Below are 24,275 nucleotides of genomic sequence, written 5' to 3' on the forward strand. Positions count from 1 at the left end.
TTGAGAAATAAATGTTTTATTTAAATATTAATAAACCATACTCTTGGTTCCCTAACTAGATATTTAAAAAGACATAGGATTCAATTATTACTTTTGGCAGAATATGTACTGGTGGAAATGCTATTGTGAAGCAAAATTGTATATCCATTTGCATGTTAATGGTCAAGCAAGAAAGAAGGTACTTTTCACATCTGTTAAACTTGAAGATGATCTTGCTTAGCTGCAGTAGTGGACCAGGCGCCAGCTATGAATTCTTGTGCATCTCCAGGATCTCCAAGCTCTCCTTGATATGAACCCTGGGTCAAACATCTCACCCTGACACCTGTCATCTTTGTTGCCCCTTCCTGGCAGCACTAATATTTTCTCTGCTGTCAGTCTTTCCCAGTTACTCCAGAATGTCACTGATGCATAGCTTGATATTGTCTATGGTGGTTAAATGTCCCCTTGCCCTAGGTGGCATGTGGCTGGATGACATCTTTTGTGGGCACTCTGGCCCTGGCCTGCCTGGCCACTTGTGTCAATTCTCCTGCCAACTTCTCCAGTACTTACTTCACTTTTGTTTAGTGTTCTTCATTCAGATTAGCAGTAAGATCAAGGCAGAGATGTGTATGATTGAGATTCAGGAGAGAGTTTTTTAAATCGGCTATTTCCCCCCAACAAATCACCGAACCCTTTTGGGGGGGCAGGGGGTTTGAGAAAGACCCTGAGAATCCACTGCCAATGAGTGGACAATACTGAGCTAGATGGACCTGTTATCTTAATCAGTGTCAGGCAGGTTCAGATGCTTCATGGAGGAGGAGGAGGAGGAGGAGGAGGAGGAGATTGGATTTATACCCCACCCTTCACTGCCTGAAGGAGTCTCAGAGCAGTTTACAATCTCCTTTCCCTTCCTCTCCCCACAAGAGACACCCTGTGAGGTAGGTGGGGCTAAGAGTGTTCTCAAGAACTATTCTTTCAAGGACAGCTCTGACAGAACTATGGCTTGCCCAAGGTCATCCAGCAGCTGCAAGTGGAGGAGTGGGGAATCAAACCTGGTTCTGCCAGATTAGAGTCCATGCACTTCACCACTACACCAAACTGGCTCTCTATGTGGAGGTGGCATTCTTTAAAACAGTATGTGTGATTTTTTATATATCAGGTGATTTCCAAATCACAAGTGTTTACTGTAGTCAAGGAACGTATCACCATTAAATTACCTCAGAATGTTACCTGCAATAAAATACTGATTACCAGGGGCCGTTTGGGGCCGGAGCATACTGGAGCACTGCTCTGGCAGCCTGCCCAGGCAGCCCCACCCCTGCGCTCCTTTTTTCTAGAGTCGTGCCGCAGTAGTAGCGCAACTCCACAGAGAAGTCACCGGGAGGCATTTAAATGTCTCCCCGCTCTCTCCGCAGCCCTTCCTGGTTCGCCCGTGAGGCAGGCGAAATTCCCCTTCCCCAGCCGGCCTGCCGAGGCGGAAGGATCTAACAGAAGCAGAGGAGATTAGGAAGAGGTGGCAAGAATACACAGAAGAACTATACAAGAAGGACCTCAATGTCTTTGACAACTACAACGGTGTGATCACTGACCTCAAGCCAAACATCCTGGAGTGTGAAGTTAAATGGGCCTTAGAAAGCATTACTAACAACAAAGCTAGTGGAGGTGATGGCATCCCAGCTGAGCTATTCAAAGTCTTAAAAGATGATGCTGTTATAGTGTTGCACTCAATATGCCAGCAAATTTGGAAAATGCAACAGTGGCCACAGTATTGGAAAAGGTCAGTTTACATTCCAATCCCAAAGAAGGGCAATGCCAAGGAATGTTCAAACTATTGCACAGTTGCACTAATTTTATACGCTAGCAAGGTTATGTTCAAGATCCTACAAGCTAGGCTTCAGCAGTACATGGATAGAGAACTGCTAGAAGTACAAGCTGGGTTTCGAAGAGGTAGAGGAACGAGAGATAAAATTGCCAACATTTGCTGGATTATGGAGAAAGCAAGGGAGTACCAGAAAAACATCTACTTCTGTTTCATTGACTATGCTAAAGCCTTTGATTGTGTGGATCACAACCAATTGCTGAGGGTCAAAGAGGAGAGCAAGTTGGCTTGAAACGCAACATCAAAAAAATTAAGATCATGGCATCCGGCCCCATCACTCCTGGCAAATAGAAGGGGAAGTCATGGAAGCAATGACAGAATTCGAGTTCCTGGGATCGAAAATCACTGCAGACGTTGACTGTAGCCATGAAATTAAAAGATGCCTGCTCCTTGGGAGGAAAGCAATGGCAAACCTAGACAGCATAATAAAAAGTAGAGACCTCACCCTGCCAACAAAAATCCATATGGTCAAAGCAATGATATTCCCAGTAGTAATGTATGGCTGCGAGAGTTGTACCATAAGGAAGGCCAAGCACTGAAGAATAGATGTTTCTGAATTATGGTGCTGGAGAAGACTCTTGAGAGTCCCTTGGACTGCATGGAGATCAAATCAGTCAATCCTAAAAGAAATTGACCCTGACTGTTCACTGGAAGGCCAGATACTGAAGCTGAAGCTCAGATACTTTGGCCACCAAATGAGAAGGGAGCACTCACTGGAGAAGAACCTGATGCTGGGAAAGATTGAAGGTAAAAAAAGAAGGGGACAGCAAAAGATGAGATGGTGAGACAGTGTTATTGATGCAACAAACATTCAATTAAGCAAACTCCGGAGAATGAGAGAAGACAGGAGAGCCTGGCATGATATGGTCCATGGGGTTGCGAAGATTCGGACTCGACTATGCGACTGAACAACAATAACCAATGACCGCAGATCCTAGAAGTCAGATTGGGATCACACAATCATCTGTTGAGAAGTGTTGTTGTTTTAAATGCTGCTGATTTTATTGATTCTAATGAATTATTATAATATGTTTTAATTTGTAAATCTGCATTAATTGCAGATATATAGATCTTCAAGATGGAATCTTGCACCTATTGAATTACTAAGTGCGTGAATTTGCTAACAAAACACAATTGTATTAGTTTTTTATATTTATTAAAAGTGCTCACTTTGCCAGCATGGCCATGCCAGAGACATTTGTGAGAGACATGGAGTATGTGAGTGATCTGAGTGGGGGGGATTGCTGCTAACTGCTGCATTGGGAAAATACAACTTTCCCATGGTCCATATATGTTAAACTGCATGCATGCACAAAATTGATTGTGTATGTGTGTGCAGTTGTGCTAGATGTGCAGCCACTCAGTGAACTCCAGTTAATGGCTTGACAAATCCAAACCAGTGGGAGTTCAGTCATCCTTAGTCTTCACTACCTTATCAGTACAAGATTCAAGTTCAGTAATATCTTAAAGGCTAACAAGACCAGATGCTACTGGACTTGAATCTTGTTCTTCTACTGCAGCCCAACATGGCCACCCACCTGAAACTATCCCATCAGTAACTCACAGGAATTTTAACACCTCCTCAGCAATAAGATTTCCATGAGTTGTGTACTACCAATGGAAACTGTAGGAAGTGGTTATGGCTGTTCTCCCTTACAGGGATTAATTCATGAGGAAATAGTATCACAATGGTGATGTTGCTTGTCCTGTTCCCTTACCTCCATTTCATTCACCCATGCATCATAATGTCTGATATGGTATGCTTATCCAGATTACTGCAATCCTACTCCTAGTACATTGCTTATTAGAAGTCTCTTCATATTGATTGTATTGATTCACACTGTGTACTCTTCTTTGAGTCTCAGTCAGAAAGGCAGACTATAAACAGAGTAAATAAATGAATAAAATGTATTGCCATACTAACTTGATTATAGGTCCTGGCAATGAATGAAGACTATCATTGGTAGGAAGTAGAAAAATTGTAGTGAAGCCAGTACTGTGTTTATACTAAAATAGATATTTAAAACTGAAGTTATCAGAAATATTAATAATACTAGGAATAAGGCCAGTTGTGGAAATAAAGACAACGAACTCTAGAAAGAGGCTCTGGGCAGGTGCCCCAGCCTTGGGCACTCAGTGTCAATTTGCTGTGGTGACCTCAGCAGGGTGTAATGACACAGAGTACACTGTTTTCTCCAGGGGAGCTGATCTCTGCCACCTGAAGAGCAGTTGTAATTCTGAGTGATCTCCAGCCCTCACCTGGAGATTGGCAACAATGGTTTCCCAGGAGGAAATGGCTGGTTTGGAGGGTGGAGTCTATGGCATTGTACCTGTCTGAGGTCCCACCCCTCCTCAAACCCCACCCTCTCCAGGCTCCACCCCTCAAATATCCATGAATTTCCCAACCTGGAGTTGTTAACACTATCTCCTTCCCAACCAACCATCAACCTACCTTTATCTGCCCCTTTATCTGACTTCAGGTTTCTATCTCCTCCCCCTTCCCTGCAGCCTCTACCTAGTAAAAGTACAGTCTTTCTCTGCAGTGGGGATCAAAGCAGCTCACACCATTCTCCTCTCCCCCTTTTGTTCAGCACAACAAACCTGTGAGGTAGGGTAGGCTGAAAGTCTGTGGGTGGTCTGAAGTCACCCACTCAGCTTCCACAGATCTCTTTCTCCCCCTGAAGAAAATAACTTTGGAGGGTGGACTCTATGGCATTCTGTTCAGCTGAGGCTTCTCTCCTCCCCAAACTCTGGCTTCAATAGACTTTACCACAAAATCTCCAGGAATTTCCCAACCTGGAGCTGGCAACCCTAGTCAGGACGGGCCCCAATGAGTTCCCCACAAAGGCCAAAGTAGGCCTGGAAAGGGCTCCATCCCCCACATTTTTACTGACAGGACCAAGCATGGTTGCCTAGCAACAGTCACTGAGGAGAAAGTGAGCCACACAGCAAGAGATGAGAATGGCTTGATGGCCACTGGCCCACCTCAGTAGCCAGCCAGCCACAGTGGAACCAAGTAGCAGTAGAAGCATCTTCATCAGGAGAATCAGCCATTTTGGTAGTTTATTCAGACAGGGAAGTGGCCAAGCCAGCAGTGAATGGGGGAGAGGAATGGACCCAGCATCCAGCCAATGGCATGTGAGTATTCTTGAGTGGTGGTTGATGGGCCAATGGCTGATGGAGTGCACAGCACAGCCAATGGGAGAGCCAGAAAGTGCCAGTTGTTGTTGTTCAGTCGCACAGTCGAGTCCGACTCTTCGCGACCCCATGGACCAGCTCCCGCCAGTACGTTGGGCTTATATATGCAAGATGCTTTTCCTCCCTGGAACTAAAAGGAAGGATACATAATGCAGTGATAGAAAGGTTCCATGCCACCCCAGTATTGATACTGACTGGATACTTCACAGACATATGGAACTTACAGTGTGGTCAGTGCACAGAGGAGGCATTTGGCAGAGTTATTCTACTGTTTGGATGGATGCCAGAATTGTGATAGCCATAATTAAGGTGACCAGACATTCTGGAATAGTTTGGTTGAAAAGCATCATTCTAAACCACTACTGGCATATGAATACTCATTCAAACCCTTTTCCCCCCCATTGCACATTTGTAATGTTTGGCTGTTTTCTCACTGGCTTTCCCTTTCCCCCTCTTTAGGCATACTGGAAAAAAATGAACCAGCTTCTACAAACCCTGAACCAGAAGCTTGCCACTCTAAACCATGGAAAAGAAGGGATAGTCAAGATCAATGCAGCTGTCTCAGACAAGGTGGTTGCATTTAAAAGTAAACCTCCATCCATTCAAAGAGAAATGTTGAGTGTCTGCAGTGATCCCTATACCTTGGCCCAGCAACTGACACATGTGGAACTAGTAAGTGGAAAACAAGACTTGTACTTTGCACTCAGTTGTAATGACGTAAAACATATTTTTTTCCGAAATTGCCAGTGAGATATTTTTTAAATGTTGCAAACATCATTGAACAAAATGTACCCAGGGCTGCAGTCACATTGGATGCTTGGCATGAACTGGTGGCGCCTCTATTTGCAGCAGTTTAAATCAACATGGGAAGGGGTGACCAGACAGCATACTCTGAAGTAGCCTCACTGTGCGCTCACCCCATGGTCAACTGTTCAGTTTATTGCTACAGGGCAACCATGGAGTGGGTGATCGGGTGGCTTCTTTTTTAAAAAAAAATAATTGTCTTTTGCATATGTGCATAACCGCTTATTAGAAACACTGCTCCATTTTGACAGCTAGAGGAGGCTGCCTCCCCCCTCCGAAAAAACTCATATTTTCAATTAACCCCTTCCCCACCCTGTGTGTTGCAAAGCTGTGGGCAGAGGAACTGGCATGAAAAAAGAAAAAGGAGACTTTTCAGCCTGCCCTTCCCCCACCCTTCTCACCAGAGGACAGCTGAATCTCAGAAGCTAAGCAGGGTCAGCCCTGGCTAGTATTTGGATGGGACTGGGAGACCTCCAAGGAATACCAGAGTTGTGACATGTAGGCAGGCAATGGCAAACAACCTCTGAATGTCTCTGGCCTAGAAAACTCTACGGGGTCACCATACGTTAGCTGTGACCTGGCGGCACTTTCCATCACCATACATCCCTTAGGTTTAGGCATTTGATCAGATAAAAATACGTTGTCAGTATAAAATAATTTAAAGTTGAACTGTAACAAAGAGGAGGCTAAAGCTAACCACAAAAATGGTGAACCCATAAGTGACAGCTGGCCTGTCAGTTGATGCTGATGTATCCCATATATCTCTGTTTTGGGACATATACATTCAGGTAGCAGTCTTCAGAAAGCTTAGTTATTCTGCCAGAGATCCTATTTTACTTCATTGGCACTGATCTGAAATAAACATTTCATCAATTGAACATGGTTTGAAATTTCCATTCTCATTTTCTGATCACAATTACTGTGGCAACTCTACATATTGTTATCAGAGGTCCATTCTTATTAGGTTTCCATGAAGTCGCAAGTCATCATAGGTTATTTTTACCATGGTAATTAGGCCCTGTCCACACGAGAGGATTAGAGCCGGGAGAGGGATGGAACGGGGGCGGAGCAAACGGGCGCAATCCCACCGCAACATCTGGGAAGCGTACCGTGTCCGTCCCCGATCCGGCCCTTCCAGCGATGATCCGCACCAAAAAAGAACCACCTACCGAGGTGGTTCTTTTCTAACGGCCGCAGCAACGCTGGCCGTGGGATCGCCGCACGTTCTTTCGCCGGCGCATCCCCGGCTCCTTGCCGAACTGCGCATGCTCCAACATGCGCAGTTCAGCAGACTCCCGTGCCTTTCTCCCCGTCTCCCCGGCATCTGATCGTGCCGGGGAGCAAATGCACAGCGGCTCAGGGGATCTGTATGATCCCGCCGCCGCGTGCCTATTTAGGTGCGGCTTTTTAAAAGCCGCACTTTGGCCGTCCCTTCTTCCCTCGTGTGGCAGGGGCCTTAGATGTCCTGATCTGATTCTGGGATGTCTTCTCTCCTTCTGTAATATTAACTGTGATGGAGATGACATTGGTAAGAGCTAATCAATTGGCCAGTGGTTTCATAAAGACCATTTAAAATCTGTGTTTGAATCTGAATTATGATATTTTGAACATTATGAACTCAGTAACAGTTGTACTCTCCGGGTGTTCTGTTTATACCTTCTTTCTTACTTTTTCTCTTGCAAAAGGAAAGGCTGAGTCACATTGGCCCTGAAGAATTTGTTCAGGCATTTGTCCATAAGGATCCTTTGGAAAGCACAAAGGTATGAATTGAAATATGATCTTGTTACATTACATGTTCTAGATGAGCATGCTAAGAATGGACTGTATACAAGTCAGTGACACACAATGGACATTCTTCCACTGATAACATTTAATTACAGACTTACTAAAGCATCTGTTTTAGAGCTGCATAAAGCTACAGTATATTTGTTGGGTGTCAAGGAAATGATAGTATTATGATAATCACCCCACAGAACCAGCTTTTACCTGATGTTCTTTTTGGATGTGAGATGCCCCCAACATATGCTTTTGAGTGCAAAATTATATATCTGCAAGCAATGGAATAAACCAAGAAATACAGCTTTCACTGGTAGCTAGAGAGTGCATATTTTAATATTCTATGCTGCTATTCCAGAAGGGGAATATTAGCTTCCTCTTTTGAGAAGTTCATGCAGCCTCTGTGTTAAGTTGCAAGCTTGTTAACATCAAGGAGGATGTGTCCATTAGCATCTGTGGGAGTGAAAATGGTTGGGAGGGATGGGAGAAACCATTGCTTCATGTAGTGGCAGCACACAGATAATTCTTCAAAAGAAAATTTGAGTATTGAAAAATCTTGTGGCTCATAATAGCATAGCAATCAAAGTGCACAGGCAAAAAAGCAAAGCATTCTTTGAAGCAAACAGATATTCCTCAAACTGTTGCACCTGTACAGCTAGTGCACTGCATTTGAAATGATTGAAAGAAGACTTGTTAATGCAACATTGTTGCCATAACTTTAAGTGGCTGGGAAATTGTATTTACTTCCCACATAGTAAAAAAGAAGCTCTGAATACCTGGGAAACTGGTGTTTCTTTTTGTGAAAAATTCTTGAACTAAAAAACAAACCAGCTGCTAAACATATTAAACTTGCCAACCAGTCTCTAATGGGATTTAAAACAGAAACAAGGGAATATATTGGTTCAGTCTATAGTTGAATTAGGGTGCTTGCTAGCTGCCTTATTTGTTGGCAGCTGTGGAAAATAACCCCTCCCCCCCAAGCCGCTGTTGGGTTATCTTTGTAGATTACAGATGCCAACTACTTGGAGGGGAAAAAATCTCCTGTCCCTTTAATAGAGGCTTAATTACCTACCTACCTCCATGAAAAACCACCTACCTCTAATGAATGACCATTTTGTTTAAATCTGAGCACTTATTTGTAATATTCGTTGGTTTTTAATGTTTTTATCCTGGTTTTATGTATGGGCATATTTTGCCCTCTTGTAAGCCGCCCTGAGCCCATTCATGGGGAGGGCGGGGTATAAATACAAAAATAAATAAATACATTAATTAATTAATGTCATTTCCCTCCATGCCATGTGAAGTTTCAGCCGCCCATTTTGACACGTTAAGCATTTATTAGGGCCTTTTTCCCCTGGGTCTGTTGGCAACCCTAATTGTATACTAGTAGGTCTGCTCATATGCAACCCAGACATTGGTGCTATGCCTTTAAATTCCTGGGTACTTTCCTGCCCCTTCTCTGTGTTTGTAAAGCATTACCTGGACCATTTCCACATAGGTTATTTGCGTGGGGGTCAATGCTGTTGGGAAAGCAGCTGCCCCCACTCCACCCCTGCTTCCAGACAGCATTGGGATGCGTTTGTGCATCTCCCAGTTTCCTTGGCTTTTCTCTGATCTTTCTCAAACCTGCTTTGCTCTGAACTTTTGGGAAAACATTGCAGTAAAGCCTAGATGGCTGCTGTATGGGTGGGAAAATTCAGTTTTAAGACAATATTCCCTTGTCCTTCCTGCATGGCAAATGAAAAAAGGAAAAAGAACTGTGACAATTTAGCGCTTGGTAATATAGTCATAAATCATAATATACAATAACAGAAAATAAGTAATATATATAGTGAATGTAGATGGTGGTCTCCGGAATGGTGTGCCGTTTCGACAATGATCTTCTTCTGAACAAGGATGTGTACCTTATCAAATATAACAATAGAAGTCTCATTAAAATATATATATATAACAGTGTGCAAATATATAAATAAGAATAAAAGTAGTATGAAACCTTACATAAACTGTCTTTCAACAATTCATTTCTCTTGGTGACGTATTGTAAATATACTGTTGATTCTAAAAAGTACAACAATAGCTGTTACAATACATTTTCATTGTTATTCAATAATAATTACATTGCTCCACATACATAAATATTAATATTTTAAATAATTGTAAAAACACTCACCACTTCATCATAAAGCTATACTTACAGCTATGTTCTTCAATGGGCTATAATTACTGAATGCCTTAACAGGTGGATTCTATGTAGGCATTATATCCTGCTGGTCTGTTTTTTCACACTGATCCTGTTACTACTCATACACAAGTACACAAATCACCAACTCCTATGACAATTATCCATGCATATAGGTAAAATAAAATACACTAACCATTTATAAGTGTTCATAAGTAACATGTCAAATCCAGGGATGCATTGAAACCAAATGGATAAACAGTGTTTAATTTAAAAATCCAAAAGGCTTCTCGCCGCAAGAGTGTTTGTCTAATATCTCTTCTACAGTAATTGCTGGTCTGGATCACTTCTATAACTACAAATTTAAAATCGTCATATCTATGACCCATTGAAATGAAATGGTCCATGAGGGGGGCTTCTGTATGTGTTTAATTTTGGACTTATGTTCCAAAATTCAGGTCTTAATTTCCCGTGTCAATTCTCCAATGTATTTTAGCCCACAGGGGCAGGTGATTATATAAATGACCCGCTTCGTGGAACATGAAGAGTAACTGTTCAATTCTCTCCTATAGTTAATTTCTTGGAAAGTAGACAAATTTCGTTTCCTCACTCAACGGACATGCTGCACATCGCAAACACTTATAGTGACCTCTGGGTGTGTTCTCTGATGGTATATTGGATCATAAGTCTGCGTGTACCAAAAGATCTCTAATGCTTGCAGTTTTTCAAAAGCCTATGTTAGGTGTTACTTGGCATTCTGGTATGTCTCCCACAATGTGCCAATGTTTTAAAACAATCCTCCTGATGGAGTATGCCATAGGGGTGTAATCTAATGCCCATAGGAAACCTTCCCTGGATCGGGTGACTGTCTCTTTAAATAAATCTGCTCTTGCTCTCTTGTCAGCTCTGCAGCGCCCCACGGCTACAACCTGCGTGGGATAGCCTCTTTGTAAAAAATCTCTTTCCAATCCATTTGCCGCTATGTAATCACCCTAGGACTGAGAATCCAATCATTCCTTATACTAACCTCCTTGAAAGAATCAAGTGTCTTCTTACTGTGCAAAGGAATAGACCAAATTTAAATTCTAGATGGCCATCTAAAAGATAGATTGACGACGAATGTAGATCTGCCAAAAAAGCATGCATTGTTGTCTTTTACGCTTATAGACATTCATCAGCATCCGAAAATCAAGTCCTATTGAAAGATTATACTGATACAAAGAAACTATATAAAGCAATTGTTGGAAAAATCAAGTCCTATTGAAAGATTATACTTTATACTATATAAAGCAATTGTTGCAAGAAAAAGGAAAAATGATTTAAGGCTTACCTGGGAGAAACTAATCCAAACAGCAAATGAAAAAAACTCCAAGGCCTTTTGGGAAACGATCTATAAATATTACCGTAAAGTTCGTTCTCCATTATATATGGTAATATCAGCAAATACTTGGGAGTCTTTTTTTTACAAGATTTACTCGGACAATTTATTAGTTCAACAACCACAACCTATCTCTGATTTACCTGAATAGCCACCAGTTACATCTAAAGAAGTAGCAGCACTTATCAAGCAACTTAAAAAAGGGAAGGCTCCTGGTACTGATACTATACCAGCTGACTTTTTGATTAATAATGTAGATCGGTGGGCACCACCTTTAGCCTCCCTATTTACCTACATTGACACTAAGGGACACATACCAGAAGACTGGAGGCAAGCAATAATCATACCCTTCTATAAGAGAGGAGAGAGAGAGATGACCCTGGTAATTATCATCCCATCAGCGTAATTGGTAAGCTGTATGCTAGTCATCTTCTAGACAAACTGACAACCTGGGTCTTACAAGAAGAGATCCTTGTTATGGAACAAGCTGGCTTCAGAGAAGGCATGTCTACAATGAGCCACTGTATTATATTATACCATCTATTAGAGAAATAAAAATCAAAAGGACCAGTCTCACTATACGCTGTCTTCCTGGACTTAAGATCTGCATTTGATACCATATCCAGAGAACTACTATGGAACAAGTTGAAAGCTATGGATATTGACACCAGACTTCTCTTCTTAATTCAAACTCTCTATACTAATACCTCTTTGAAAGTTAGATGTAACCAAGCCGGTCACCTCTCCAACACAATTCAGACAGCAAAAGGGGTCAAACAGGGCTGTGTCCTGGCTCCAACTCTATTCAATCTCTGTGTTAATGATCTGATTGAACATCTAAGTTCCACAGATCTTCATCTACCTCATCTAGCTGACAGGTATATCCCAGATCTTCTATTTGCTAATGATACAGTATTGTTGTCCAGGACTCCAGTGGGCCTGAAGAGGGCTCTAAGGACTTTTGGTCTCTACTGTGCTACCAATAGTCTCATGATTAATTTTGACAAATCCAAGATTATTTCTTTTGGCACCAACAGGAAAATTAGGTCATAGAAACTAGAGGGCCATATAATACAGCAAGTGCCCTGCACTAAGTATCTAGGGGTAATGATCCACACTTCTGGAAAGAGTACTGCACATCATGATTATGCAGCTGCAGTAGGACAAAAATCTACTCAGGGTATTCTTAATTTTTTTTAACACTAATGGTGGCCATTTTTTTCCTGCAGCCCTTTGTTTATATTAGGCAAAAGTTCTGCCACAATTGCTCTATGGCTCTATGCTAGGCCCTCCAGTGACTAATTACACTTCCCTGGAAAAAGTTCAATCAGAATTCCTAAGATCCATCTTCCAAGTACCCAAATGTGTGACCAATGCAGGTTTATGTCTAGAATCGGGCATGGTTAAAGTTGAAGCCAAGCTGAAACTTGTTTCTATTACTTATTGGCTGAGGGTACAGCGAAACCCTCAGGGTCTTATGACCTTATTTTTAAAAGACGGATTCCAATCGTCTTGGACAAAAGGGGTTCTCCAGAATCTTCAATCCATTGGACTAGCAGAGGACAGTATCCTCCGTCTAGATACCTTTGATGCTAAAGCATTGATACAAAGGATATTTGACATTGAGAGGCAGGAAGATATCACTAAGGTACTTCATTTTTTGATTCCGGAGAATTGCAAGTACTTAACTTTACCGGCCACATATCTTTCATTATTGGTGGTAGCCAAGCAAAGAAGAGCCTATACATTGGCAAGATGGCAGGCTTTTCCTTCTGCAGTTCTCACTGGAAATTTAAAAAGCTTCCTTTGGATCAAAGACTATGTATGTGTGGATCTAATGAGATTGAATCAGTTGATCGTATTTTACTTCACTGTAATATGTATGTGGATATCCGTGCAAAGTTTATTGCCCCCTTGTTACGATCTTATCTTGGAGGTTCAGACAATGAAATCACAGAGAGTCTCCTGAAAGGTACTAACTCCCAAATAACTATTAACTGTGCAAAATTCCACATGGCTGCTTATAGAATATGTCAGAGACTTATAGCAACAAATTGACTTGTTCTACTTTAGGGTGATATTTTCAAGGTATATAATGATTTTAAATAACTATAACAGTATTTTATATTTACTTTTACAATAGGTATGTTTATGTCTACGTTTTATTCTGATCTATGATCGTAAATAAATTTCTGATCTGACAACTGGCATTCACAAAAAAGATGGGGAGATGGGGGTTCTTGAGTGCCAGGCATATTGCAGTATATACTAATGTGCTGCATATAGCCCAAGATGCTTTAATTGTCAGACTTGTTCTTTTATTTTTCATCCCAAAAATTGAGATATTTTACTTGCAAAACAGCCTTATGGGAGATTAATTTTTTTCACTCATTCTATCCAAATATACCATAAGCTTGGAAGTAATCCCACACTTCATTTATGTCCTGAAAAACAGTTGAAATGTTTGGATACTGAGAGAAGCTCATTTGCACAGGACTACTTCAGGAATATAGTTACACAGTGTAGGGGTGGAGATGTTGGCAGTGGGTACACTGGGCAGTTTTGATGATCAGATTCTAGATACTGGGGATTCTGAACATTCTGCAGTACTTTTTCATACAACTAATTAGCTCAGATTTGTGTAAATGTTAGTTGTAGTTCTAGACAAGCCATAATGGGAATCTCTCACCACAGTAGTGGATATGGGAAACCCCTAAGAACATAAGAAAAGCCCTGCTGGATCAGACCAATAGTCCATCTAGTCCAGGATCCTGTTTCACACGGTGGCCAACCAGTTCCTCTGGACAGCCAACAGCAGGGCACAGAGGCCAAGGCCTTCCCCTGATGCTGGTTCTGGGATTCAGAGGCTTAGTACCTCTGAATGTGGACGTTCCCCTCAGTCACCATGGCTAGTAGCCATTGATAGACCTTTCCTCCATAAATCTATCTAATCCTCTTTTAAAGCTGTTTATTCATCTGACCATTACTACATCCTCTGGCAGCAAATTCCACATTTTAACCACTCTCTGTGTAAAGTAGCATTTCCTTTTGTCTGTCCTCAACATACTGCCCATCAGTTTCATTGGATGCCCTCAAGTGCTAGTATTTTGAGAAAGGGAGAAAAAATAATAATCTTTGTCAGCTCTCTCCATCCCATGCATAATTTAGAAACCTCCATCATGTCCCACTTTAGTTGTCTCTTTTCTAAAGAGTCTTGTCCCAGACTCGTCAGCTTTTCCTCATAGGGGAAGTGCTCCAACACCCTAATAATCTTGGGTACCCTCCTCTGTACTTGATTGAAAGTGTTCTTGTGTTCCTATCCTCCTGCACGTGCAAAGCTAGTTGCATATTCAAACACTGACTCTTGACTGTGCATGTGCTCTGAAGCAAATACTTGATGGGTCCGGAATTAGGTACTAAATAAAATTGAAATGATGATGAATGTGATGATGAAATGAGGACATGGCAGTCAATTTGAGGAAGAAAAAAATGTGTCTTTTGTGTAGCTGAGCTGGATAAATCAACAAAGGTTTAGCGGGGTGGGGGGACATGGAGAACAAAGAAGAAATGTTGAGTGCTATGCCCAACGGCTTTGCTTGCCATATCGCATTAAATATACTTTTATTTGAAAGGAAAAACCACTGCCAAGGGAGAATACAGTACAAGGATTAATTAAGAATACTGCAAGGAAATATGAGATGGAAATGACAGACCACAGTGTGTGAATACCAGAGAGTAAAAAGTGGCCTGAGCAGAAGCCAACTGGAAAATATGAATGGTTTTTTCACACAAGTACTATTTCATGAGTGGTTACATATATTAGATGTTAGGGTACTGCAGTTTGATATACCTGTTCAATAAGCAAGGTAGTAAAATGTATTTCAGCCAACCAGGGAGGCATTGAAAGCTTCTCCTTCTGAATAAATCATTGTTTCAGTGTCTCTTGGAGTGAAATCCATAGCCTTCCATGTGCTCTTGGGAATCCTCTCATTGTACATTCTTATTCTCATTGAGAGCAGAGATGCCACCTCCATATGTGGAATTCTAAGTGCATATTGGACCACTGATTTATGTCTTTGGCTTTTTAAAACATTTTGAATCATGTATAGAGCAATGTGCCTTGAGCTGCTTAGAGGAAGGATGGGATAAAAATGAAACAGATAGAAAGACCAGTGGAATCTTCCCACACTAATCTGAAATATTGGACAAAAATGACAGAACCAGGACTAGATTATGGATATTTACAACTCCCCATGTAAACTTGCTTACATATGCATAGGTTCAAACTGTATTTTGAATAGGGATATATTTTGAACAGGGGTGTTTACATATATGTTTTCGATAGGCTTTAGGAGGGACTGGAAATGTCTCCTGAACTGTCTCCATTGCTTTGAGAATATTCACATTGCTTCTGCCTGTTTGCAGCCAATATTTCCCCATTTAGCATTCAAAGTGTGTAATTTTAATATTTAATAATTAAAATAAATACATACAACATTTGCTATAGCTTTGGCATTATATTTTTTTCAGTGTCTTTCTCAGGGTGTCACATTTAAGGCCACGCCTGATGTTTACCGAACACGAGTTTCCAGAATGCGCAAACACAGTTGATAACAAGCAAAACAAATGTCGTGTTCAGGGCAGAGCCCGGTGCTTTTTACTCTACCTGGAAGATTGGGATGCACAGATGTAGTCACGATCCATTAAGCCAAAAACAAGAGACGAGAGTAAAGTTAACAAACCCGCAGAGAGTCTGAGAGCCAGAGGTTCAGTCCGAAAGTCGGGAACAGGGAATTCTGGGGTCGAGGTCCAAGGCTTGGAAACGAGGGCAGGAGACAGGGTCTGGATTCCTAGCTGCAAAACACACGGGTTAACAGAACAAGATGCAAGGCAGCACACGAGGCAATACACTGTTTGCGGAGTGGGTCAGCTCACGGGGTGGTAGTGAGGTTGCTTCCACAATGAGCTCTACTCATCGTTTTTCTCTTATTATCCTAATTAGCTGATTCATGCCAGAAGCACAGGTATTACTTCTCACCAGCTTATTATTTTTGCTCCTGAAAGGACTCAGCTTCAGTAACTAAAGCTGAACTCCATTGTTCAATTAAACGAGCACTTCTTCATCTTTCCCAGGCTGTCTAATGCTCCCAATGTCTTCTGCACTCAGCTGGTTCAGGAGACACCAATGGTGAATGAGACTCTGATCTCTGTCCCTTTTCTTTCGTCTCCTGCCAGAATGAGCAACCCTCATCTCCTGACGCTTCTTGAGTTGGCTCCGCCAGCTGCTCAAGCAGGCTCTCCTCCAGTGCAGGGCCTGATACTTCCATTTCCTCATCCTCGGAGGAGGAGACAGCTGACTGGCTCATGACGCAAAGGCTCCTTTTTATAAACCACATAGTTCTAGGCAGTCAGGGATCATGTAGTGAACATGATTTTATAGTACCACTTAGTCAGACCTAACCATATGACAGTGTTAACAAGGGTGAATGAAGTCAGATTTATTGCCTTCAATTAGACCTTGTGAGCAATGCTCCCTTTAAGCTATGGAGTCTTGTGAGCAAAGATTCTACTTTGTGAGCTACTGGCATTCAAAGTGTGAGTGAGCAATTTGGCTATTGCATAAATTAGTTTGCTCTGGAGCCATCCTTCCTGAGCGAAGACAAAAATGTGTGAGCCAGAGGCTAAAAATCTGCTAAAAATCACACTAACTCAGAGGGAACATTGCTTGGAAGTAAGGGAGGAAATGTATACCTATTGCTGAAGCAACTAGCCAACTCCCTGTCCTGCCAAGTAGCAATAATTTTATTGCCTTGCTGTGCCATAGTTCAATATGCCATAAGTCCAGCATCTTGTCTCACACAGTGGCCAACCAGTTACTCTGGAGGGCCAACAAACAAGAGAGAGGCTGAGACCTTCCCTTCATGTTGCCTCCTGGCACTGGTATCCAGAGGTTTAGTGCTTTGAATGTGGAGGTTCCCTTTAGTCACCATGACTAGTAGCCACTGACAGACCTATTCTTCATGAATCTGTCTAATCTTCTCTTAAAGCCATCTATACTTGCGGCCATCACTACATCCTCTGGTAGCAAATTTCACAGTATGATCACTCACTGTGTAAAAATGATTTCCTTTTGTCAGTCCTGAATCTTCTGCCCATTGACTTTAGTGGATGCCCCTGAGATCTAGTATTTTGGCAGAATGCTCAGTATAAGCAAGAGCAGCCTCGAAATCAACACAATCTAGGTCTTTTTATCTGATTTTATGACTTGCGAGAGCTACCAGAGTTGCATTCATTAATTTCAGTTTATATCCAATCCTACTGAACAAGCTTGGGCCTACTATATTTTATTTGACTTCACTTTAAAAGTATTCCTTGCTTCATGTGAAGTATGGAAGGGGTCATACAGACCATCTAGTCCAACCCCCTGCCCAATGTAGGACCAGCCTAAAGCATCTCTGACAAATATTCATCCAGTTTCTTCTTGCAAGCTGTCAGTGAAGGGGAGCTAACCACCTCTAGGCAGCTGATTCCACCTTTGAACCACTCTGACCATGAAAAAGTTTTTCCTAATATCCAGCGGATACCTTTCTGCCTTTCAACTATTTAAAGAGAGCAATCATGTCCCCCCTCAATCTCCTCTTCTCCAAACTAAACATTCCCAAGACCGTTAAGCCTTTCCTCGTAGGGCTCAGTTTCCAGACCCCTGACTATCCTCATCGCTCTCTTCTGCACCCTGTCAATTTTGTCCGCATCCCTTTTGAAATGAGGCCTCTAGAACTGCACACAGTACTCAAGGTACGGCCTGACTAAGGCAGTATACAGAGGGGCTATGACCTCTTGCAATTGCGATGCTATGGCCCTTTTAATACAACCCAAGACTGAATTTGCCTTTTTTTGCCACCACATCACACTGACTGCTCATATTTAGTTTACAGTCCACTCTTACCCCAAGATCTCTTTCGCATACGCTACTCCCCAGAAACGTATCCCCCATCCAGTATTTGTGCTTGACATTTTTGTGGCCCAGATGTAATACTGTACATTTATCTTTGTTGAATTGCATCCTGTTTGCAACCGCCCACTTCTCCAGAGTATTCAAGTCTTGTTGAATTTTAACTCTATCTTCTTGGGTGTTTGCTACCCCTCCCAATTTGGTATCATCAGCAAATTTAATGAGTAGCCCTTCTACCCCTTCATCCAGATCATTGATAAAAATATTGAAAAGTACCGGGCCCAAAACCAAGCCCTGCGGCACCCCACTGGGCACCTCCCTCCAATCTGATGAAACGCCATTGACCACCACTCTTTGGGTGCAGTCCTCTAACCAGTTCCCTATCCACCAAACTGCCCTATAGTCCATGAAGATGATGGACAGAGGTTCTGCAAGTTCATTAGAAAGTTCTTTGAGCACTCTTGGGTGCACACCATCTGGCCCAGGGGATATGTATTCGTCCACTACAGCCAGGTACCTCTCCACAACCTCCCTGTCAATGTCAACTGTACAGTTGACATTTCCGCCTCCTAATCTCCTTAACCTCCTAATCTTCTTAAACATTAGGGTAAGTTTTTTTAACAAACAAATATGGTTTCCCGTATTGCTTTCCCCCAATATAAAAACCTCTTCTTCCTTCAAGTTTCCCTTTTACCCATCTTATCCTTAGGATATCGTCAAGCCCTTAATTGGAAATTTTGATATTAACTCCCAATACTCTCTAGTGGGTGTTAATGGATATAAGTATTTTAATCAATTCCAAGTTATGGGACCTCTCTGGAAAACTATGATGGGATTTTAAAAAAAATTCTGTAGAATGTAGGCACCAGACTAAAATTAATTTGGGGTGGGGGGTGAGAGTTCTCACTCACATGAAATCTCCTAGTAACCACCTTCTGAAGAGCATATGTCACAAGAGTGACATTTTCCTGATGAATTTTGCCATCTGAGTGACTTGTTTCACAGCAACCAATGATACAGAAATAGGTCAGAGATAAAGAGATCTGTAGTGAAGATATTACTCTTCCCAAAACAAGAGGATGTGAAGGAAATAATATTTTTAGACAAATATTGTTTAGTACGCTTACTGAAATCCTCTTTATCCTTAACCAAATCAGAAAATTTGTTTCATGCAAGACAACACCATGTGCAATTGCATTTGCTGAACTGTGGGAACTCCTGGAGCCCAAACATGAAAACTAAATGCGTATTACATGGAAAGGCATGCTTGTCAGATTCTATTTTTTTCTAGATTCTTCTAGCTCTTTGCATACTGTAATATTCTGGCTCTTCATATCCTTGCACGTGAGGATTGGAATAAATTGCCTCCTGAGCAATTGCAGTAGGCAAAATGGGGTTGTTCATCATGCACTGATTTGATTTGTAGGAAGCGTCACACTCTATTATACCCAACACATCTGCAGCTTCTTGTGCAGTGGCATGCACTGCCTCATCAGGTGTGTGTGTGTCTGTGTGTTCAAACAAGTATATACTGTTGGTGACAAAAGAATGTTGACAGTTGCTCTGATTAATTTTTGTTACGAACTAAACCAAATTTAGTTATGTATCACTTTGGATTTTTGTTTTCCAGCCTTGTTTCAGTGAACAGAAGACTAGTAACCTTGAGGCCTATGTAAAATGGTTCAATAGACTGTGCTATCTTGTAGCAACAGAAATTTGCATGGTAAGTGAAAGATGTGTAGGCATAACTTTTGCTCAGTTATGTCCCTTTGATAATTTTACTAATAAACACATATTAACACACACATAATATATCTAATAGTGAACCTGGCCTCTGTGAGAATCAATAGACCCAGAACATGGGGGCATGTACACACATTAGATGTTTTTCTGCAGGTCTGGAGAAGCCCTCAGGTTTACAGACAAATATCAAAACTTTTAGAAATGTTAAAAGGTAAAGGTTCCCTTGCTCGAAAGCCAGTCGAATCCGACTCTAGGGTTGCAGTGCTCATCTTCGTTTCAAAGCCGAAAAGCCAGCGCTGTCCGAAGACGTTTCCGTGGTCATGTGGCCGGCATGACTAGATGCCGAGGCGCACGGAACGCTGTTACCTTCCCACCCAAGTGGTACCTATTTATCTACTTGCAATTTCTTGCTTTCGAACTGCTAGGTTGGCAGGAGCTGGAACTAGAGATGGGAGCTCACTCCATCATGCGGCACACTCGGGTCTCGAACTGCTGTACTACTGACCTTCCACAGCCTGCAGTTCAGCGTCTTAACCACTTGAGCCACCGCAGCTCCTTCTTTTAGAAATAGAGGGGTGGTTAAATCCCCCTAAACAGAGGTGTTATGTCTGTGCTTGCCACAGTGTGAACCAGATTGCCAGATGTGGCAGGTGGACATGGGAAAGAGGGAGATTGGTAATTGCTGTCGTCCTCCCCAGCCAGTAGTGGTAAGGGGCCAGGTGTGTGGGCAGAGCAACAAGGACAGGTGAGCATGTAGACAGAGTGGCAGGGAGGTAGGTGGTCCCCTTCCCCTATGAGTTTAGTGGGTCCCTGCAGAGGGGGCAGGAGCCCCAATACATGAGCAAGTAAAAGGGGGAAAGTGGGATTCCCCACAAGTCTCCTGGGTTCTCCACTTGTCATCAATATATCTAATTCCCAGTGTAGACCCATCTGTGGATATTTGAATCCAGAGATTGGTGCTACGAACAGATGAGACAGATCTTTCTACAAACCTAAGGAAAGCCCCACATTTGCAGAAAAAGCTGAATTAAAAAAAATACACTGGGAGGTTAAAACACCCTCAAATAATTGGTAATTGTGGGGGTTGCTAGGCAACCACAGCAGTATTGCCAGCCTTAGTTTGAACTGACATAGATGGGAGTGTGGAGTATAGCCTGCCTCTGGCCAAGGTTTTCTGGCAGAGGTTCTTATGCCATTTGTAGGCTCCACTGGCTACAGGTTGAATACTGAATCAGATCCAAGGTTCTTGTACTTACCTTTAGAGCCCTAAACAGTCTGGGACCATTGTATCTGTGGGATCACCTCTCCCTGTATATCCCTCAGAGAGCATTATGCTCATTTAGTAACAACTCACTGGTAATCCCTGGCCCCAGAATGGTCTGGCAGTCCTTGACCAGGACCAGGACCTTTTCAGCTCTGGGCCCAATCAGGTGGAATTCTCTGCCTAGTGAGACTTGAGCCCTGCAGGACTTGGTTCAGTTCCACAGGGCCTGTAAGACCAAGATGTTCCACCAGACATATGGTTGAGGATAGTGTCACCTGGAAAGATTACCTGGCCCTCTCACTGTTGTGCCGCAAATCTCGCTGTACTGGCTGCCCCTTAGTTATCCACCCTGAAGGCTTGTTGGGGTGCCAGCTGATACAATAGATACTTAAGTTTTGGTTTAAATTATGATGTTGATTTTATTGTATATCTAATTGTTGGAAGCTGCCCTGAGCCCTGCCTGGCAGGGAAAGGAGAGGATAAAAGTCAAATAAATAAATTTGTTATCGGAGACTTATTTTAGAGCATCTGGAATCGTTTGTTGAGTAGGTAGACAATTGATGTAATCTGATAGGTTGTTTAAAACAAGAGTAACAGCTCAGTTTCAGAACTTCACTGTATCTTTAAAAAAACAAAAACTAAATCTCTATCACAATGTAATCACTGTGAGTTAAAATTAAATTGCACAACTGCCCACTTGTTACCATAAATAAAGGCTGGATTATTGAAAAACACAGCAAGTGCAAAAAATAACATTCACTAGCAATTTATGACCTGCTTTTACTTTCTTCTTTTCAAGATAAAGCCCAGAAAAAGATGCTGCGATTGGCATGAAGCCCAGAAAAAGTTACAGTAATTGGCATTTTATTGACAGCTAGTTGGATAGTATATCCACGGATTTAATAGTCTCAAGAGTACAGGTTTATGCATCCGTGTTGGGTCAGGCTTGAATACATTCCTAAAGGTATAATAGGTTCTGGTAACTCTCTGTAGTGGGAGCATTGCTTTGGCAAGCTGCTGGTAGTGAGTGTCATTAATCAAACAGCTTCAGTGGAATTTTGTAGCTGGATGTTTTCTGAAATCAATTGATTGAGCTGTAGAATAGGGCATCTCCAGTGGAGCGGCCTTGACATATCACACAGTTGGGGTTTTTTACACTTGTCTTTCATGTCTGTTTTATTTGTCTGTTTGCAGCCTGCAAAAAAGAAGCAACGAGCACAAGTGATTGAGTTCTTCATTGATGTTGCTCGAGAGTGCTTTAACATAGGGAATTTTAATTCGTTGATGGCAATCATATGTAAGTTTCTTGGTGCCATTTCTATAGGGAATCACAGGTGTGGAAAGGGTCTCTGTTTCCTTAATTGCCTCCCTCTTTCTTCTTCTTTCTCTCCAGCTGGTATGAACATGAGTCCAGTCTCCAGATTAAAGAAGACCTGGTCAAAGGTCAAAACAGCCAAATTTTTTATTCTTGAGGTATTTTTGTTACTCATATTTTTGTGCATTTGGTTAGGCTGCATATTCCTGTAAAGATGCTGAATGATACAATGGACCTTGTGTATCGTACCAAATGCTCAGAGAAGAAATACACATCAAAACCCCCAGAAAATACCTGACTCATGAAGGAGTGTACACTGATTCCTGACACAGTTCAAGGTCTGTATTTTTAGTTCAAGCCATGGAGAGCAGAGCTAAAAGTGCCATAACACCCGAATTCTGTCACTATTTTGACTGAAACAGCAATTCATACATCCAGATCAGTGGCCATCCAAAAATCCAGTGCTTGGTAATCCGGAAGACTGATTTCTGCCAGTGAGGAAAACAGCAGATCAAACTATCCATTGGTAATCCATCCACAAAGTGGAAAACATGTATGTTTGCTTGGAATAAAACTGCAAGGTTCATTGTTGATGTTGCCTGTAATAATTCCTGCCAGGTTCATTGTTGATGTTGCCTGTAATAATTCTGCAAATAAAACTGCAAACCTCTTAAGGGGTCTATGAGGTAACATTTTCAAGAACCAAAATTGCAACAATGCTTGGGGCCTCAGGTCTAATATTGTCATCACTTCTGTTTTTTCCCCTATTGCCAGGGCACTCAGGGAACTAATTCCTGAACATATGTGTATTGTCAATCTGCTGCTCTGTGCATATATATCTCCAGCATGAGATATTTGTTCTCCTTTATAGGACTCAGAAGATTAGCAGTATAAATAATGGACACCAAATTGACCTAACTATAACAATGCTTTTCCCGGATATACATCCCTGGGCTGTGTCAGCAGATATGGTTTGGGAGTTCCATGCAGAAGCCAGATTAACATTGGGACTATGGCATGTATGTTTAGGAAGTTTAAGTCCTCCTCCCCAAGCACCATTTTCCTGACTTAAAACAGAATGAGCCTTCTGAGCGTGGAAGCTTACTGTATACCCATCCATGGGCCGAATAGTGACTCCCTCCCTGTAGTTTAAGCCTGTTTCCCCTTAATGTGATAGTCCTTATCAAAATCTGACCAGCATATGCCTGGGAAACACAGACCTCCCATTCCACATCCTTTGAGATGACTTGGAGAAATACCTTGGAAAACTGTGTCATGCAGTTAGGTCCTCACCCTCTCTCAGGCACATTCAGGTGGTTTGATGTAGTTATATTTTTCTTTTTTTAAAAAAAATGTAATCCACCAGAGTCTCAGCATTAATGACAGACTATAAATTAAGTAAGTAAGTAAATAAACTACACTGTTGCACCACTGTGGGTTCTGCAGATCTTAGTATTGCTTCACTTAACAGAAAGGATAGTGCTGAAGGGGTTTTGTAAGGTTGTAAGCAGGTGTAGCTTATCATAGATAAGACAGACTTGAAGGAAAATGATCAGACAAGGAAATATTGCCCTCACCAACATATAGTTTGTTCTGTAGAGAATGTTGTTTTTAGCAATTCAACCCTCTGTTGAGTCTACAGGAGTTCTCAGCCTGAGACCCTGGAGAGCCGCTGCTGGTCTGAGTAGACAATACTGACTTTGATGGATCAAGAGTCTGATTTAGGGCTGCCAAGTGGGGGCGGGGGGGGGGGGACCCCCCGCTTTGGAGGCCCGATTTCTGCCGCCGTGGAATCGGGCCCCGGGGGG

General features: G+C 42.1%; 1 protein-coding gene across 1 annotated transcript in view; it reads left to right on the plus strand.

Annotated features, from left to right (window-relative positions):
* Window positions 1–24,275, plus strand: part of RASGEF1C (RasGEF domain family member 1C) — a 67,056-nt gene that overhangs the window by 14,748 nt on the left and 28,033 nt on the right. Inside the window, exons 4-8 of the mRNA XM_015427041.1 lie at window positions 5,516–5,728; window positions 7,546–7,620; window positions 19,776–19,868; window positions 22,347–22,449; window positions 22,546–22,625. Of these exons, the coding sequence (XP_015282527.1) occupies window positions 5,516–5,728; window positions 7,546–7,620; window positions 19,776–19,868; window positions 22,347–22,449; window positions 22,546–22,625 (564 nt within the window). The remainder of the gene's footprint in view (window positions 1–5,515; window positions 5,729–7,545; window positions 7,621–19,775; window positions 19,869–22,346; window positions 22,450–22,545; window positions 22,626–24,275) is intronic.

This window comes from Gekko japonicus, unplaced genomic scaffold (assembly GCF_001447785.1).
Source record: "Gekko japonicus isolate JY-2015 unplaced genomic scaffold, Gekko_japonicus_V1.1 scaffold374, whole genome shotgun sequence".
Lineage (NCBI taxonomy): Eukaryota > Metazoa > Chordata > Lepidosauria > Squamata > Gekkonidae > Gekko > Gekko japonicus.